The sequence below is a fragment of the Vulpes vulpes genome, chromosome 8 (genome assembly GCF_048418805.1).
Source record: "Vulpes vulpes isolate BD-2025 chromosome 8, VulVul3, whole genome shotgun sequence".
NCBI lineage: Eukaryota > Metazoa > Chordata > Mammalia > Carnivora > Canidae > Vulpes > Vulpes vulpes.
In genome coordinates, this window is record NC_132787.1 from 17,284,700 (window position 1) to 17,304,913 (window position 20,214).

At 43.1% G+C, this 20,214-nt stretch overlaps 1 protein-coding gene across 8 annotated transcripts in view; it reads left to right on the top strand.

The window, feature by feature from the left end:
* Window positions 1-2,921: 2,921 nt before the first annotated feature.
* SINHCAF (SIN3-HDAC complex associated factor) overlaps window positions 2,922-20,214 on the top strand; it is a 35,424-nt gene continuing 18,131 nt past the window's right edge. Inside the window, exons 1-3 of one of the 8 annotated variants that reach the window (XM_072765641.1) lie at window positions 4,015-4,295; window positions 10,486-10,627; window positions 18,738-18,885. In XM_072765641.1, the coding sequence (XP_072621742.1) occupies window positions 18,758-18,885 (128 nt within the window). In that variant the 5' untranslated portion in view covers window positions 4,015-4,295; window positions 10,486-10,627; window positions 18,738-18,757. Of the gene's footprint in view, window positions 3,203-3,336; window positions 3,559-4,014; window positions 4,296-4,768; window positions 4,856-5,410; window positions 5,620-6,462; window positions 10,628-17,625; window positions 17,681-18,423; window positions 18,886-20,214 lie in introns of those variants that run through there. The other 7 variants (XM_026000075.2, XM_072765640.1, XM_072765637.1 and 4 more) reach the window with 7 other exon arrangements.

The following is a 20,214-nucleotide window of genomic DNA, read 5'->3' on the forward strand; positions in this document are numbered from 1 at the left end:
TGATTATTAGATGTTTACTAAATGAATAAAAATGTTCAAGCAGTAGAGATAATTCTACAGTGGAGACAACATATTAATCGAAATATATTGTACCTTATTTTCAATTTCAATTTTTACTGTATTTTTAATTTGACTATTTTTGAGAACTCAGTATAAGTTCAACATAGCACTAGTCATTACAAATACTCAAATATTTTTAACATTGTGTAATTCAATCTCCTAATATCCAAATTTATGTATTATAAACTACTTTTATTTTTTTCTCTTCCTTCCTCCCTTCTTTCCTTTCTGCCTTCCTTTTCTTCCTTCTTGGTAAAAAATTCACTTGGGATATTTAGGTAATAGTATTTTGAAGCAGCCCATAAATGAGCTATTGGCTCTGGATAGAGACAGCCATAACAACATGTTCAAACAACAAAATGAACAAAAGAACCTTTGGAATGCATCTGGTTTTTCAAAAATAGCAGATTCTTTTTTTTTTTTTTTTTTTTTTTAAGACTCTAAGAAACTCAAATTCGTCTTTAAGGATTTTGTTGCTACCTTTCCTACAAAAATTACCCAGATTGTTTTTTGACCTCTACTTTGAGAGCACAGGAAGACTTGCTGTACAATATTAGATAACTCAGTAGCTCTGAAGCTTACAGGTACTTTTTTTTATTTGAACAGTATCTCCTAAATACTGTGTGTAATTCCTGCATTGCTTGCACATTTGAGCCTATTCCATCCCTGGAATACAGGATATATTCTTACATAAACTTTCAAGAGAAAAGGCATTCAAGGTACATTTTTATATTTTATATACATAGATAATATATATCAATATATCCTGTAAGAAATAATGGACATTTGAAAAATATTCTCACACTTGCAACTTCATACTTGCAAAAGCATATACTAATTTGAAATTATTTTTGGAAGATCTGTTATCAACCAAATAAGTACGTGAGACAACCCAGGACAACTTATAAAAATTTTCTTCAAAAATAAGTTAGGTGTTTATGCTCAGGGTCCAATTTGTTGTCAGTGAAAGCCCAGAAAGAGCGGGTAAGGCTACTCCATTTTATTTATTATGATAAGAACAGTTCCAGCATCATAGGCATCATATTAATCAAGGTGAACTTCCAAGCTCATTTTATTTTTTAAAAGATTTTATTTATTTGAGAGAGAAAGAAGGACAGAAGGAGTACAAGCATGAGGGGGAGGAGGGGCAGAGGGAGAGAGAGAAGCAGATTCCCCACTGAGCAAAGAGCCGGATGCGGGCTCCATCCCAGGACCCCAAGATCATGACCTGAGCAGAAGGCAGATGCTTAACCTACTGAGCCACCCAGAAGCCCCTCCAAACTAATTTTAGATTGAATACAAAAAATTTTACACCAAAGTAAAGCTGTTTTGGCTTGAGATAAATCTAATAAACAACTTTGAAAATGCCCATTAATTTACTATATTACAAGCAATTATTCAGAGTCCATTATCTGTTAGGCACTGTTTTAGGCACTGAAGTACAAAAATGAATACAATATAAAATTCTTCCCCTAAAGGAGTTTACAGTTTAGTGAGAGGTGTCTTTTTTTTTTTTTCTCTCTCTCTCTTTTCTGCAGGTATTTAATATGTGGTTTTCACATACAGTTACAGAAACAGGACCCAAAGAAAAAAGGAAGCACTAGTTTTGAAAGATGTTGAAAGTGGGTTTGTCTTGACTGTACTAGGAATTGGTTGTTGAATTAAATTAGCGTTTCAGAAGTATCTATTTAAATCCATATTGTTGACATTACAGTGAAAGCAGTGAAACTTGTCAGCAGATGATTAAGTTTTATGGTTGATGTCCACACTTTTGTAGCTTGGGAACAATATCAAGTTTCTGGGAAAAACATCCTTTCTCTCTCCCCACTCGCCCTCTATCATTTCATCAGGGGCTCAGCCTTGTTGCTGTTAGGTGTGTTCTCCAAATAAAGGTGTATCACGATTATTCTTTTTCATTTTTCACTTAACATGAGAAGAGTTACTTCGATTTTTCTTTTCTCTTTTTTCTTTTTCCCCCTTTCCTTCTGAGACAGGAAGCTTTTAAGTTGTTGGTTTATTATATATTCCATGAGGGAAAGTTTGCACTTGACTGGCTACTTTTTCCATTCCCAGGACCACCAGTTAGTGGTATTATTTCTGGGTGAGTGGAACACTCTTTACAAGCAGCTGGAGGGGGTATGCATGTTCCTAGATTACTGGCTTTCCACCGACTGGTCTTTTAGGAAAGCTACGCTGTTCCCACGGAAATTAACAACCATTCAACTCGGACAGGCTTGAACTCCTAAGGCCAAAGTGGGGGTTGGTGGTGGTGGTAAAAATTGGATCGTTACGGGTTGGGTTACTGCAAGAGGAGGGCGGGGGGGGGGGGGGGTGAGTGACTGGATAGAGTGTCAAAATGGGACTTTATTAAACGACTCATTAAAACTGCACGAAAAACGAACCTCTCCTTGTCCCGGAGGACAAAAAAAAAAAAAAAAAAAAAAAAAAAAAGCTTCAAAAAACCCCAACTTTAAAATTTAAGAAACCTAAGAGGCGTAACTTCAGTGTGGGTGCTTGGACCGCCACCTCCCCTGTCGCCTCAAGCCTGAAACCGGGCACAGGTGTGACAATCCGGCAAACCCAGCTTCCGAAACCATCCTGCAACGAGAAATGGGGCGCCCCGAGAACCTCAGGAGGGAAAGCACGTCACGCAGCCCCACGTCGTCCCTCCGCCGCTAACCTTTCCGCCTCGCCCGCCCCGCCACGCCACGCCCCCTCCGCCGCAGCCTCCAGCCAGGGGGCGTTTGTTTACGTGACGTCAGCCGTAGTAAGCAGGCCCCGCCCCGTTTCCCTCCGGCCGCCTCGTTTCCCGCGCCGCGGCGCTTCTCCCCTTAAAAGGACAATAGAGGCCCCGGGAGCGCGCGCGGCCGCCGGGCCTTCTCCCCTCCCAGCCCTCGACGCGCGCGCGCCCGTATGCAAATAAGTTCGATTCAGGAGAATTTTGTACCGGGAGACGCGCGTGCGCAGAGGGAAAGCGGAATCTACACCTTCCCGGCCAGCGGTAGCAACTGCAGAACTGCAGGAGACAATCTTTCTAGACAAGGCAGTTGAGGAGGAGGGAGCGATTGGAGGGGGGGGTTGGCTTGGCGTGCACTCCGCACCTCGGGGACGTTATTGCGCGTGGAACGGCTGCCTTGGGGAGGTGAGTGACTCTGACCATTACTCTGGTGCAAAACTGTCTCACGAGGCTTTGATTTCAGAGTGGGGCTTTTTTTTTTCCTTCTTCTTCTTCCCCTTCTCTTTTCACCTCCCCCACCTCCCCCAGTCCTTCCACACACACACGCACGCACAGGAAGTTTTGTCTTGGAGATGGCATTGCTGGGAGCGGTGTTCTCGTGATCCGCACAGACCCCCGGGTTCTTTTGTACACACATGTGCAGCGTCTCTTTTTTAATTGGGGAGGGACCTGGAGGCAAACCGAAAGTCTCGGGGTGGGGGAAGTGAGTGGAGGCTGCAGGCGCGTGAGGAGTCGCCGGAGTTGAGGGATCCACGTTGAAGGTGACAATGACTTTTCTCAGCCGTAGCGTTCTCGGGCGGAGAGGAGCTGGGTGGTGGGAAGGCCCGAGAGGAAAACGACTTGCTGGCAATTGCGGAGGGGCCCCCGGGGGCTGGTGCATCCGCGTGGGCGCGCGCCCCGGAGTGGCCCGGGCGCCGCGGCTGAGCCGCGTGGTTTAGTTTCGTTGCGGGCCGCCCCCCCCCCCCCGCGCGTGTCGGAGGAGGGTGGACAATAAACGCCATCGCTCTCGGAAACTTAAGCGGCCGTCCGCTCTGCGAGCTGGCGGGCGTGAGGGGCTTTAAATCGGCCTCTGGCTCGGCGCCGGGGTGGCCGCAGCGCACGCGGCGTGGCGTTGTTTGCCGAACTCCGGAGGGATGCGGAGGCGACAATGAGAGCAACACGCGGCCGCTCGGAAGCCGCCGGGCTCCCCGACGCCGCTCCCCCGCCCCCCCCACCCCGGACCGCGCCCAGGCGGCGCGGGGGGCCGCGGCGTCTGCGGAGCCTCAAGTTGTGCTCGCAATTTAGTCACCTGTAGCGTAGACGGGGGCGCCCCGGCGAGGGCTTTCCGGGGCGGCCGTGTGCGGCGGAAGATGGCCAGTCGGAGCCAAGTTGACTTGGGGATGGAGGCGGCGGCGGCGGCGGCGCCGAGGGAGTGAGGGAACTCCGCGGGGCACCGCTTTTTTTGTGCGGAACATGACAGACCACGTGCTTGGGGCTGCGACCCCGGTGATCGCCGGAGGTCCGCGCGGGCGCCGGGCTCGGGCCGGCCGGGGGCTGCGGGGGCTGCGGGGGCTGTCGGGCCGCCGGCCGGCAGGACAATGTGGTTTGCTGATGATGGCGTCCTGCCAGTTTAAAAAGCAGAGTGAAAGTCGCCAACTCTCCGCCGGTGCGGGGCGGGCCGGCGGGCGTTTCTCCTCAAGGACACTGGGAAACTTTGATTAAATGGGTTGGCTGCTGAGGGAAGGACGGTGGCGGGCGGGGGGGCGCAGGCTCCGCGCGGTCGGGGCGCGGGGCCCGGACCCTCCCCTCGGGGGATCGTCCGGCGTCTGGCCCCGGAGAAACAGCCCCACGTCCCTGATGCTGCACGTAGGCAGCGCCCGGCTGGACAGAAAACAAAGAGCTGCATGTGCCCGTGCGGGCCCCGCCGGCGCTCGGGGGCGGCCGCCGGGCCGGGGGCCGTGCGGGCCGGCCCCCCCCCCCCCCCGCCCCGAACTTCGGGCGACTTTCGAGAGGGGCTTTTGTCCCTCGGCCCCTCGCGGGGAAACTTTGGCGGCGCCGCGCGTGTGAGGTGCCATGCTGGTGCGCGGCGGGGCGGCGGGCGGCGGGCTCCGGGCGGGCGGCGGGCTCCGGGCCCCGGCGCTGAGGCGCTGAGGCGCGGGCGCCGGCGGCCGAGGGGCCGGGAGGAGCGTGGCCCCGAGTCCTTGGCCCGTTACCCGCGGCCCGGAGCCTGCGTCTGGGAGGTCTGTGGATTCGCCTTTGAAGTCGAACTGTTGCCATGTTTGAATTACGTCAGGGCAAAGCCATGAGGAGGAACAAGCCCCGGCAGCGCGGCGTGCGGGAGGCGCGGCCTGCGGGAGGCGCCGGGCGGGCGGGCGGGCGGGCGCGGGGGCCCGTTGTTCCGGCGCAGGTGAGGGAGGCGGCGGCGAGGGACGCGGGCCACCTCCTGCCGCCCTCGCCCGGGCGAGCAGCTTCCACAGGAACTTTCTGCCCGACCCAAGTTGTATTTACCAACAAACCCACCGGGGAGCGTTTCTATTTGCTGCCGCCGTGCCCCTCTCTCCCTCTCCCTCTCTCTCTCCCTCCCGGCCGTCACCGCGTGCCTGAGGGGAAAGCGCGTTTGAGGGATGGGGGTGGGGGTGGGGCGGGGGGGGGCGAGGACCCGGGAGCATCTCGGCTGCTTTCGGGGAAGCCGGTGCGTGCGGCGAGCGCCCCCGGCCCGTGGCCCGCGCGTCGGGGGGACGCAGCCCCGACGACACCCGAAAAAACAACAACCACCACTCACCGTGGGGAAGTTTCGGGGCTCCCCGTTGTCCTACAAAGGGAAGTGAGGACTGTGGCGAGTTGTGCGTGCCGCTGTTTTCTTTGTGTGTTTACGTGTGGGAGGGGGATCCGGGAGGTTTGTTTAGGCTGCGGGTGGGGTTGGTTTCTTGGGGTGGCGGGGCGGTGCGGTTGGTTCGGGGAACTCGACCCAGTAGGGCTTCTTTGTTTTTATTTTCTCCGTCTAACCTTGGGTGACTTACTGGCGCTGGACGGACTCAGGAACGACTGATGAGACCAATAGGGACCCTGTGCGAGACGGTTTCACCCCGGCGACAACCCCCCCCCCCCCCAGTCCCCACCCATCACGTCGTCCTGAGGAAGGTTAAAAAGCAAAAAACAAAAAACTTTTTTTTTTCTTTTTTTTCTTTCAATAATTAAAATTCTGAATTTGACCTTGTCGTTAAAAGTACACTGAAAGCACCTGTTTTTTGAACTGGAGTTGGCCAGACTCGAAAAGCCTCTTAATAATGTATGTCGCAAAACCGAACACGTTTATTTAAGTTGGTCGACCTAAATTAAATGAAAGCCTGGGAGTTTGTTTCTGGTGGAGTTGGGAGAAAAGCCTGATGGCATTTAAAGTATTTATATAATGATTTGGGAAGGGGGGGAAATCTCTCTTAACCCTAAAGGTATGCCTGGCTCAGTGTTTGGTGATTGCTCACAGCGTTATCTTAGGATGACCTTGAAGAAGCTAGCACGCCGGGAGTTGGGCCTTTCTTGGAGATTTTATATGGGGGGTTGGGGAGGAAGCTGCTCAGGGGGGATGACACGGTAAAAGGCCGGCTATCTGCTAGCTTCTTCCTAGTTCCTGTGAACTGGGGTTGACCTTCTGGTTACCCCTCTTAGATTTTCTTTTCAAGCCAATCTTTTTTTTTTTTTTGTTATGTGGCCCCAGGCATAGCTCAAAAATTATGCTGGTTTGACACATGGATGCTTCTTTGGTATTTGGGGTTTGCCTGCAGTCTAGACAACCGATAAGCAGCACCGTCTCTGCTGCTTCTTTCCTGATTTCTGATGCATTTGGATCATGTTTTAGAATCTAAAAGTGATCGTTACCAAAAAATAATATCCGTAGGTGCCACACCCAAACAAAAAAACTGTACAAATTCTGCTTTTCATTGTTCTGTTATTAAAGACCTATTTTTCTCAAGTTTTGGCTGACCAAAGTACAAATACTTAAGGCAGCCAATACTAGTGACAGTACATTTCTGAAGTAGATAGAAGGAACATGTTAAGAAAATGAAATGAAAAACTTTGTTTTTTGAAAAACTAACTTTATGACTTTCTTTGGGCCAAGTATTTCTCTGAGTTACTATTTAAAATGCGTAAGAGATGCCTTGTTAATTAAGTTAATTCTTTGATTTGTTTTTCTTAATTAGTATTTTATATCTGGGATACAGCTAGAATTTCAATGTTCTGGGAAATTTCAAATACAATAGAGCTTAGTAGTTTTTGTTTTAAATATCACGTAATATGTGCAATAGAGATTTGTTTTATCAAGATGAATGAATCCAGAGTGGGAAAGCCCCACAAAGTCTGCTGCCTGCCTTTTGCGTTACTTTTTGCTGGAGTTTGGAGATGAGGAGTTCAACAGTTAGTGTATTCTAGAACCTTGGTGGGCAGCAGGCCTCAAGACTGCTATTGCGCAGTGTTCTTTACTCTGTAGGTCTGGAACCTGGATGGTCGGTTTATTTTCCCAATTGTAATCAGGCCCTGGAAAAACCTGGCTCATGAAGCTCAGACTCTCAGCAGATTTATGTAAGAAAAGCGATTTGAGAATGGTTTCCATGTAAAATTAGTTTTTCACTGGAGAAAGCTTAAGCTTATTTGAAATCTGAACCAATTTCATAAGCAGTTATGAGTACAAATTATTTACCATGTTAACACATAGTAGGTTGCTTTAAGAACGACTTTTTTCCCCCATTAAGGGGAATTTAGTTGGCTGAGAAAGAAGGGGAGTCATTTGTTGAGGTACTAGGTTAGTTGTTTGGAAATCTCAGGTTAAAATGCCTAGGTTCCAAAGCTGTGATCATGTTAAATAAGTCACTCTGTGGTCCAGTTTTCTCCTCTGCAGAACCGCTGTAATAATACCTACCTCATAAGGTTGTAAATAAGCAAGCAAGTAATGTGCTTAGTAAATACTGGCTGTTCTCACAACTTTGGGAAATAGACATTTTACAGGAGACAAAACTGAGGCCTGGGGCCGGTTACATTCAGTAAATATTGGGTGGAAAGAATGAGTGTCTTTAGCCCACTCTCCCACCTCCAGAAACTGGTTCTGGGAAGACATTGTCTTCTACACCAGGTTGCCTATCCAATTCTGATTGAACCGTTTTACATCAGACTCTTGTGGAAATTGAGAAAATGCTGTTTTCTTTGTTCCTGGTTTCTCTTGTCCGCAAGAGTCCTGGATTTCCCACACTTAGTTTTGACTCTGGGAGGTTACAAATTGAAAACATTTCATTGTCTTTTGGCTTTTCAGTTTCTCTTTTAATTGAGTCTGCAACTAAGGTTTTCTGTATTATGGAAATGATCTGGAAATGCATTTAGTCCAAAAGAAGGCACTTTGTTTTCAAGGAAGGTTTTCTTTTTGCACCAGAAGTATGAAAGTTGCAATTGAACTAAAATCAAATAATTCATTTCTAGCTTTGTATTGAGTTGTTTCCACCTATTAGAAGTTTGATTTGTCTTAATGTAATTTTAATTTGGTTCGTGTTAATGTATGCTGAGTTTAAATAGCTCTCATTTTGAAATGCATTTTGCCCCACACTATTCTAATCTTCCCTTCCCCATATGCCTGCTTCAAATAAGCAAGAAATATTTTTCTGCCGATTGTTATGAAAGCATTGAATTATTTACTATTAATTTTCTGTAATTAAAGTAATTCACTTGGTTTACATTTCCTGGAAATCTTTGAACCTCACAAATTTTTTTTCCTACGAAAGTCTGTGTACTTACTGACTCTTAAAAATGACTCCAAAATATTCGTTTTTTTAATGCACTTTATTGTGAACACCATTTCCCATTTGGTGCCCTTAAATATACCCTTCAGATCTGTTTTGCCCATCCCACTCTTCAGGTATTAGCAAATTCTGCCTGTATCTGTGTACCATGTACAGACAACACCTGGTTGTAATATAAGACTTAGTTCCTGCCCTGCAACACTTTACCATTGAGAGGAAGGAGATAATATATCAAACAAGTATGTGAAAATCCTGTTAGGTATTATACAGGTATTGACAGCTTTTGTTTAAAAAAGAAAAATCCTAATTTCTGAGTTAAGGGGATAGAGGTAAAACCATCCCAAACAGAGATAACTTGAGCAGAGATGTGGCTAGTTGTTAAAGCTGGTTTGACACTCCTGGAATATCAGGATTCCAAGTTGGGAGCAGCTGGTAGGCAGGACCAGATCCTGAAAAGCTTTGCATTTCTTGCCAGGGAGTTTAGATATTATTCTAAAACACTTATTGACACCTTGGAAGAGATGATTGATATTTGAGCTTTAGGAAGGTACCACCTGTTTGAAGGTTCTGAGAATGTCAGTTATGAGGCTTCAGCACCGTGATGAGGGGACCAGTAGGCAATAGGGACAGAAGGGACATGAACCAGAGAAGTGAAGGAAGAGCAGAATCTTTAAGAACTTCATAGTGGACATGTTGGGGGCCATGCAGAGGATGAGAAGGGAGAGAGACCAGTTGAATTCCAGATTTTTTTGTGTGACTGTATAGGTGACAACTAAGATAGGTGAACACTAGAACAACATGTTTTGGAGAGAAGATTACGTAATTAATTTAGAGTATTTAAAGGTTAGGACTTGGCCAGTCCTTGTGTTGATGCCTAATAGGTACTATTCAGAAATGGAAGAATCAGAGTGCTTAAATTTTTCTGAGGTTTGGGTCAGACCAGGTACATGCTACCATATCTCCTTTCTTAACATTTTCCTCAAGTTCGGAAACAGAATGGCTCCATACCTTAAAATCTCCCTGAAAAAAACAAGTTTCCCTTTTCTCACAAATCTGGCTTAAAAGAAAACCTTCAGTAATCAGGATTCCAACCTCAGTTTAATTTGTTGGAGATGCCCTGGGAAAGATAGTTTTTATTTCTATGATGTACAAGTCTTATAATTTAAGGAAATAAGTGGGATACAGATTCTAGTATTTTCATACTCTTGCTTCACAGCGTCCCTGGAAAGTAGAAGTGAGATTTCACCCTAATATTGCAGAGAGGGCAAATAAAATTAGAAGTGACTTCCTATTGAATTGTAAAGACGAAAGCAGAAATAGACTTCAACTTGACTCATTACAATGCCTTTTTCACCAGACTCAACAGTAGTTACATTTCTTAATAATCATCCATTCAAAGTAAATAAATACTATCTTCCCAACCTTTACAGTTTTCTCATGCACTGGAATCACTTTTAATCTAGAATTGAGATACCCAGTGTTTGTTTTTTTTTTTTTTCACTCTATTAAAAATGGGAAGACCTAGTATTTTATTTTATTTTTACACTGTCTAAAACTCAGAGACCTGGATTTTTTATTTTTATTTTTAACCTATGCTATTTCAGTTGAAGTCTTTATTTCTGAGTTTGACCTCTTTCCTGTAGGATGAATTCTAGGTTCTTCTGAGTGTGGATTCCATAGGCAGCCATAATTAATACTTTACCATGTAATTTCTCAGAGACTGGGTGCACGTGTGGAGAGCCTTTGGCAAACGAGTGGGGTTGGTGTCCACAACCCTTTCTTAGTTTTTCTCCAGGCAGGTTAAAATTTGTTCCTTAAAAGTGAGCAAGTAAAGTAAATTCAGAAGTTTTGATGTTGGGATGTGGACTGGTCTGAAGGATATAAGAGGGAATAATCATGTTCAGTTGCGCTTTGGCTTTCCTTAAGCTCTGATGAAACCGGTCTCATTATTGGGAACATTGCAGCCAAGTGGCCTAGCAGCATGAGAACACAAAACAGTCGTCTTTGACTCCTTGTGAAGTGTTGCTCCAGTTACACTGTTAGCGTTTACTGGATCCTGTGCTTACAGGTAATTAAAGATAGCATGCCACTGACTAAAAGTGATGTCAAGGGTGACTTTTAACAATCACAGCAACTAAAGGTTGCTCATAACTTTTGATCATGGGTGTTTTTCGATGCTTCTATCTCTTCTTTTCCCATCATCTTGTTCTTTAAAATTCAGCTCTAAAGAAATGCCATCTCTTTCACTTCAGAGTTGTCTTTGGTTGCTTGGTTCCTTTTGTCTGTTCACTGCTTCCTTCCCACTTTACAAATCTTTTGCATGTCTCTTCTCTGCAGCTTCCTTCCCATCATGCTCGATGTCCACTCTACTCTCTCTGCCGTGGAGTATATTTCCTAATGTGTATCTCTCCATCTGTATGTCTGAGGAAGTTTGTTTAAGCTCTCTGGGCTCTTTCAGATCCGTCTTTAGTTAAGTCAAGGTGTGCGATGGTAACTAAGGTTTGGGGGCGTGGTGCTAGAAAGGAGGAAAGTGAAAGTAAACTTCCTTCATTCTTGCTCCCCTCAGAGGCAACCACTAGTTACTAGTTTTTAAAAACCTATTTTTAAAAAGCCAGTTTATGTATTTAAGGTCCCATTTTAAAAACACTATGAGATTGTACTGTATAGCTATTACTCGGGAGTAGAACAAGATATCTTGGATAGTTCCCACGCTGTATATATGTCACAGATCTCTGCAATTAGGGTGTGAAACTGTATTCTCTAGTATGGAGGCATCATAATTTAACCAGCCTAAGAATTCATGGACATTTAGGATGCTTCCAGTATATTGTGGGTTTGTTTGTTGGTTTGTTTTAAAGGTCTGTGTCAGTTGGTTTTTAGAAAAACTGAGGATTAGAAGCTGTGGGATTTTGATATATTGAAAATGACCAAAAAAAAAAAAAAAAAGACCCACTTTCAGAATACTTTTTTGGGGAGGTTACACTCTTACTTGTTATCAGAATTTCATTTCCCAAAGTGGCATGGATAAATTGCAATACTAACTATAAAGTTGATTTATCATCCTTGGCATACATACTTCTCTTTCAGTTTTTTTCTATCCAGTCCATCCAGTGGCATTTTGAGTTTTTTGAAAGGTATTTTTGAAAATTAAAAAAAAAAAAAACAAAAAACCCTTTACTTCCTGAAAGGAATCTAGAAAGTGGAATTGGGGAAGTTATATTTAGAAGGAACTATTGGTGTTCTTCAAAGTGCACCCAAAAAGGCGATCCTATTAGATTTTGAATTTATCATAGTAAGATAAACCTCTATTTTCCTAAATGTTAAATTAATACCCTTGTAAGATTTAAAAGACAAGAATACCCTGGAATTAAGTTCTTTACCTCACTGTCTCCAATCCCATATTAAAAGGGTACTAAAAGCTTTAGAGTTTGCATTTCACTGTTCTTCATACTGTTTCCTGATTAAAGTCAAGCTTAAAATGAATTTAGTATTGTTAAAAGACCCTCTTTAAGGCTAGAATTATTTAACAAAACTTTTCTTAAATAGCATCCTTTCATATTAGCTATTGTGAAGATTCCTTTTCTTTCCCATTTATATTTTATTGCACTCAGTAAACTTAACCAACCTTCTGCAAGTTGAATTAAGTGTAAAATAGATACCATTTCTGCTGTTTGGCTTCATAATCTCATTAGGTTAGATTAGAATTCGTCCAAAAAAAAAAAAAGGATTATAATTGGTCCTTTTGATGGGGTTCCTGACTTGCTTAGACAATTGGTAGAGCATTGGACTCTTGATCTCGGGGTTGTGAGTTTGAGCCCCACATAGGGCACAGAGAGTACTTGATGAATAAATAAAGGATAGAATTGGTCCTTTTGTATCTTTGATATACAGCATTGACCCCACTGTTTCCTTGTGTTAACACTAAGGTTGCAGTCCCCGTCTATTCATTAATTTGATCATGAGGTTTATATGAAGTGTGCAGCTTTAAAGTGGGAGGAAAAACCAATAAATTAATCAAATGTTTAGAATTAATTGTTGCAGTTTTTTAAAAATCACTTTTTGTTGTCTGTGTATGATATTTTGCTCATATAAGCACAGTTATTTCTTTTATGGTTTTTGCTGACTTAACTATAAAATCTTTTTAACTTTGGGAGATTGGATTAAGTTGGACAGAACAGTAAAAATTTGTGGCTATTTGGCTAATAGTGGCCAAAGAAATAATGTTAACGAGAGTGGCTTAAAACATGAGATGCTATATAAACAACTTTTTAAAAGATTCTATTTGACAGAGCACAAGCAGGGGGAACGTGAGCTGGATAGGGAGAAGCAGGCAGGGAGCCCTGCATGGGGCTCAGTCCAAGGACCCTGGGATCATGACCTGAGCCGAAAGCAGATGCTTAACCGACTGAGCCACCCAGGTGCCCATATAAACATAACTTTTAAAAAAAAACCCAACTTATTTAAAAGAGTTTAATCAGCACATTTATTGAGTACTTACTAAGTGATAGGGATTATTCTAGCTGCTGATGTTACAAAGATATATAAAGACAGGAGAATTCCTAACCTAGTCTATTTTCATTTTTAAAAACAAGCTTTTTGAATTCACACACCATAAAATTCACTCTTTTAAAGCATACAATTCAGTGGTTTTTAGTATATTTACAGAGTTTTGCAACCATCACCACTGTTCTAATTTTGGAAGACAAATGGCACTTTTTAATGAGCATTTTAAGTCTTCCTGATTTTTGGCTTTATCTCAAAGCTTAATTTTCTTTTGCTTTCCCCCACACACTTAAGAGCAAGATTGTATGGTGTCCACTCTCTTCTGTAATTATTCATCAATTAGGAAGCAGATGATACTAGCTTCCGTCTGTGAAAACAGTGCTGAATGATGTGATACCTGTGAGAATAGATGCAAAAGTCACAAATAGTTTAAGAGCTTACAGTGTCATTTGAACAAATAAATTGTTCTGGAGGAATTGTTTAATATTCCACAAATATGGAACTAGGAAAGAAGTATTCTAAAGAACCACCAGGTTTGTTGAAATACCAGAAATTCCAGGTTTAAAATCTAGTTGTGTCAAACCTACCTACCACCTTATCAAGTATAAAAAGTAAGCTGATTTCAGAGCCATGCTGTGACCTTAGTTTTCCTCTGGATAGTGGGTAGGTTTTTTAGGGTTGTTTTTGTTTGTTTTATTTTATTTTATCTTGTTTAAACATTAGCGAGTCTGTAGATTCTGTGAAAATAATTTCATTAATTTCTGGGCTCCCCAAAGCTCAAAATGGTTAAACACCAACAACTGGGTTGCTGTAAACAAAGCCCAAAATGAAACCCCTGTGTATTTGCTGCAGATTCCCAGGTGCCTCTCAAGTTCAGGAATAAGCTCAGAAAAGGTTTAATAGGTTTAAGTAATCATCCATTAAAAGGTTCATACACTACTTGTGTGTTGTGTCAGAGCAAGTGCCTTGCATCTTACTCCCTGTAGCACTGCCTACAAGACTGTGGACCCTGGGTTTAGACCCCTCTCAGACATTGCAGCAAAATTTTATCAGGATGAACATAAAGTCTCAGAGCTGCATAAAGGGTTGTTAATTAGAAGATATCAGGCTATTTTATTTTCCCTGATACTTAAAAAAGAATATTAATCTGAAGAATGGGATGTCTTGTGGGGACTGTTGGGTAAGTTTTGTGGAGATCCCCACCAACAAAAAAATCCTATTGAACACTTGATTCACAATAGCTGCTTATAAAAAGGAAGGCCTTAGCATTTAGCTATAACCCTAGCATTCCTTAAAAGCTTGCCAGTGTAATAGCTGGTGCAACCTGTGTTTCTTGGTCAAATCCAGCCTCAGTGAAGGTAGTTTCCTGTCTTGGGAGATGATCCGAATGCTGTATGGTTTTGATGGCATGTTTATTTGTGGAGAGGGAAGGGGATTGTGAGGGGAGAGATAGGAATCTATCTGTTGTAATAGGATTTGGTCTGTGTATTAATGGAATGAACTGGCCTTTCTTGCTGTACTTCCTTTGTCCTTGCTGAGAAGGGAGGCTGAAGTTTCCTAGAGCTATTGATGAAGTTGGCGACTGTAAGAGGAAGTGTGGACTTTTGACCTTCTTGATGGTAATGGAGAATGTTAGGGGAGTTTGGAGAGCCCACAGGTTAGTTTCGAGGATAGAAAGAGCTGTAACATTTTTGCTTTAACGGGAATACACAATCATTTTCTTCAGGACATTTTCTTTTCATTTATCATTTGGGTTTGTTTGGGGGGGAAAATCGATATCTCATTTCACAGGCCTTATCACACCTTTGAGTATCTTCTTTTTTTTCCTCAAAAAAATCAAATTCCTAAATACTCCATTTAACAAGAATAATCAACTAAGCATATTTTGTTTTCATGTTTTAACAACTTCTGTTCTTGAAGTGATTGTTTAGACTCAATTATTGAAATGCGTCAGTTATTATTAGACTTAATTATTGAAATGCCTTCTGCCCTGCCCTATCTCCCTTCTTTGCCTGCCCTCCTCACCTACAAAAACATTAAAGAACACTTGATAAACAATAGCCCCTTTAAAAGGAAAGCTTCAGTGTTTAGTTAATTGCTTGCTAATAAAATATTTTCTTAGAAATAAATAATAAATCCTTTGTCCATATTTCAGAATCCCTCAATCTCAGACCTACCCACACAGCCTGGATATTTGATTATTTCTGTGAATTGCTTTTGTAAATACTTGCTCTGGTATACTAACCAGAATTGAGATGGAATGGGATCAGATAGGTCATCCAAAGACATACCAAACTTTTTGTTTTACTCATATATTTCAGTGTATTTCTAAAATAATTTTATTTAAAGATTTTATTTATTCTTGGGGGGGGTGGACAGAGGCAGAGGCAGAGGGAGAAGAGGCTCCCTGCGTGAGGTCTGATGTGGGACTTAACCCCAGGACCCTGGGATCACGACCTGACCTGAAGGCAGATGCTCAACCACTGAGCCACCCAGGCGCGCCCTCTAAAATAACTTTATTTATTTATTTTTTAAAGACTTTATTTATTTATTCATGAGAGACACACAGAGAGAGGCAGAGACACCGGCAGAGAGAGAAGTAGGCTCCATGCAAGGAGCCCGATGTGGGACTCCATCCCAGGACTCCAGGATCATGCCTTGGGCCAAAGGCAGGCACTCAACCGCTGAGCCACCCAGGTGCCCTCTAAAAGAACTTTATTTAATTTTTAAAGACTTTATTTAAGAGATCCCTGGGTGGCTCAGTGGTTTAGCGCCTGCCCTCGGCCCTGGGCCTGATCTTGGAGTCCCAGGATCGCGTCCCACGACGGGCTCCCTGTATGGTGCCTGCTTCTCCCTCTGCCTGTGTCTTTGTGCCTCTCTCTATGTCTATCATGAATAAATAAGATCTCTCTTTTTTTAATTTATGATAGTCACACACAGAGAGAGAGAGAGAGAGAGAGGCAGAGACATAGGCAGAGGGAGAAGCAGGCTCCATGCACTGGGAGCCCGATGTGGGATTCGATCCCGGGTCTCTAGGATCGCGCCCTGGGCCAAAGACAGGTGCTAAACCGCTGCGCCACCCAGGGATCCCAATAAGATCTCTTTAAAAAAAAAAAAACAAAAAAAAAACAACAACAACTTTCTCTGGGCAGCCCCCGTGGCGCAGTGGTTTGGTGCTGCCTGCAGCCTGAGGTGTGATCCTGGAGAACCAGGATCAAGTCCCATGTCCGTCTCTGTGCGGGGAGCCTGGTTCTCCCTCTGCCTGTGTCTCTGCCCCCCCCTCTCTCTCTGTGTGTCTCTATTAATAAATAAATAAAATCTTTAAAAAAAATACTTTATTTATTTATTCATGAGAGACACACAGAGAGAGGCAGAGAGAGAAGTAGGCTCCATTTAAGGAGCCCGATGTGGGACTTGATCCCAGGACTCCAGGATCATGCCTTGGGCCAAAGGCGGGCACTCAGCCGCTGAGCCACCCAGGTGTCCCTCTAAAAGAACTTTATTATTTTATTTTTTTATTTTTTAATTTTTTAATTTTTTAATTTTTATTTTTTAATTTTTATTTATTTATGATAGTCACAGAGAGAGAGAGAGAGAGGCAGAGACACAGGCAGAGGGAGAAGCAGGCTCCATGCACCGGGAGCCTGACGTGGGATTCGATCCCGGGTCTCCAGGATCGCGCCCTGGGCCAAAGGCAGGCGCCAAACCGCTGCGCCACCCAGGGATCCCCTAAAAGAACTTTAAAAGAGATAATGTTCTTGGTTATAACTCCTAAAACTATAGGTACTAATCTAATTGGTATTAATGATTTTTTCTTATTGATGCTGTATATGATACTTTTGTGGTGATTTGTAAGATTTGGACTCCTACACACAAGTGTCCATTGGGGTTTATTTATTTATTTTTGAAACTTTTTTTTTTTAATTTTTTATTTATTTATGATAGGCACACAGTGAGAGAGAGAGAGGCAGAGACACAGGCAGAGGGAGAAGCAGGCTCCATGCACCGGGAGCCCGACGTGGGATTCGATCCCGGGTCTCCAGGATCGCGCCCTGGGCCAAAGGCAGGCGCCAAACCGCTGCGCCACCCAGGGATCCCCTATTTTTGAAACTTTTTTAAGGGATTTTATTTATTTATTCATGAGAGACCGAGAGAGAGGCAGAGACACACAGGCAGAGGGAGAAACAGGTTCCATGCAGAGAGCCCCATACGGGACTCGATTCTGATATGGTGGGATCAGGCCCTGAGCCAAAGGCAGACACTCAGCTGCTGAGCCACCCAGGCGACCCTCCTTTGGGGTTTAGTTTCTATATTCATTGCCTTTTTACTCCTTCTCTTAGTTCAGATGTTCTCGTGAAACTGGCCGTTGGTTTGGAAATTCTAAATTTCTTCTATGGTGGGTGTTTACTGCCAGCTACATTTTTGCTACATCTAGCTCTAGAGCTGCTTCTTCATTTCTTGCTTGATGTTGAGGGGTTTTTTTGATCATGAGACTCACAATTTATCATACCTTGTATTTCTTGGACATCTGCTTCTCACTATTTATTACTGCTCGCAGTCACAGGACTCCATAGAAGAAGAGCTCCAAAAACTTCTATAAAACTGAATCAGACCAATGGTTAGGAAATATGAACTTGTTTTTTCTTTTTTTAAAGATTTTGAGAGAGAGTAAGGGGAGGGAGAGGGAGAAGCAGACTCTCCATGGAGCAGGTAGGAGCAGGTAGTCCCATGTGGGGCTCAATCCCAGAACCTCCTCGGGGTCATGATCTAAGCCAGAGGCAGCCGCTTACCTTGTTGAGCCACCTATGTGCCCCATGAACTGGTTTTTAATTCATCTTAATGATGCATAAAAAAATTTTTTTTTTAAAGATTTTATTCACTTATTCACGAGAGACACAGAGAGGCAGAGACACAGGCAGAGAGAGAAGCAGTCTCCATGAAGGAAGCCTGATGGCGGACTTGGGGGACTCGATCCTGGATCCCAGGATCACGCCCTGAGCCGAAGGCAAACACTCAACCACTGAACCACCCAGGCGTCCCTAATGATGTATAAAATTGTTAAATCCTGACCTTGGATTTTTGTGAATTTTACATCCTCCTTTCAGTAGTAGAGTCAACTTGCCAGCTTTGAACTTTACATTATCACAGAAGAAATCCCCTCTAACTTCCCATAGGGCGAAGTATTATGGGTTGATGTATATTGAGCTAGTTATGTTCTTAGTATCAAATAGTGGCCATGATAAATGCTCAGAACTTCCCCAGTGGGGAGTCACATCAATACAAAGGTGCAAAATAGAAGGGGGGTGCCTTTCCTTAAATTTTAGGATGCATCCTTCATTGTGTATGATTGAATCATTTTATAGTGGGGAGAGTTTGTTAGATTTTCTACTTAAGTTGATTTTTAAAATATGCCTGCCTCCCCTCATTTTTGGAATGAGTGTTGCCAGAAGGGTAGAGGCCTTTTTAAATAACTGAGCTATTCTGTATGTTTTATATACTTGCCATGCTAGTGCCAAGAATGGAGGTAGATACGGGAGGTCTTCCCCGGAGCCCTCCTGTCTGGCATGGTCATGTAATATCAAGTTACTGGGGGTGGGGTGGAACAGAGAATTCTCTTTTAATGGTTCCTTGTTACAACCCTCAACAAAGCTGTGTCACTTCCCTTGGCTTTACAGACTATTGCCCAGAAGAAAAGATGTTTGGTTTTCACAAGCCAAAGATGTACCGAAGTATAGAGGGCTGCTGTATTTGCAGAGCGAAGTCCTCCAGTTCTCGATTCACTGACAGTAAACGCTATGAAAAGGACTTCCAGAGCTGTTTTGGGTAAGATCATCTGATGTTTTTACCGTCCTTAGAGTGAAAAACATCACAGCTTACGGAAATATTTCCAAGCAAGGCAGGCAGTTGGAGTAATGTGCTAATAAATTTAAATCATTTACAGTCTCATCTAGGCTATTTTAAGGCTCTCGCTTTGAAAACGAATCAAACAATACTGACAACCTGCACTTTTCCAAATTATAAGGAACTACCAAATTTGGAAGCCTCTTAATTATGCCAAACAAACTCTTTGGTTTTTAACTTAAAGATATATAGAAACTTTAAAAAAAAATACTCATTCTCTCTTAATAGTAGTTATCCTCTGATAGTTGTCTATTTGCATTGTTTTTCCACATTATGGAAGTTTAACTCCACCTCCTGAGGACAATAACAAGACTTAATGTTCTGCCTCAAAATCTATCAGGGTACATGCATTTCATTTTATAATTTTGTTAATTAATTAATTAATTAATTAAAGATTTCTTTATTAAGGTGAGGGAGACAGGGGGAGGAAGAGAGAATCTCTCAAGCAGACTCTCTCCTGATTGCAGGCCTTATGCTGGGCTCCATCCCAGAACCTTGAGATCATGATCTAGGCTGGACGCTTAACTGACTGTGCCATCCAGGTGCCCCTCACTTTATCTTTTGACAGTGAACCTCTGCTTAGTAAAATGGATTTTACTTTCCAACAAATACTTGGATAAATATTTACTGTTGAACCATTTCCCGGGGTAGAAGTTATTTTTTACCACTTTGTTCTTTTTTGATAAAAATATTTGTTGATTATTTATTTGTTAGTCTTGGATTTTATAGTTGTCTTGAAGGTTGTCAGAGAGTTTCTTTTGACCTTGCCATTTCAAATTACATTTTTCTGTTAATGTTTCCAGTGTTTTACATGATAAAAGTTACCAGTATTTTTCTTTATGTATTTATAATACAGGGAAAATGTATCAAATGAAAGTTCTTCAAAGATATAATTTAAAAAGAGCTTGGTAGAGATTTTCCCCCTATGCAGATCCAGTCATGTAAAAAAAAATTACAGTGCCTCTCCAGTTATGTGTCTTATAAAACTAGAATATTATGATAACATTTTTGTTTTAAAGATTTTATTAAAAAATAATAATAAAAATAAAGATTTTATTTATTTATTCATGAGAGGCAGAGGGAGAAACAGGGAGCCCAATGTGGGACTCAATCCCCGGACTTGGGATCACATCCTGAGCGGAAGGCAGACACTCAACCAACCACTGAGCCACCCAGGTGCCCCATGATAACATTTTTTTACTTACAGGGTGGCATTTTGTTGCCTATGGAAGTATCTGCATACTTCTGAAA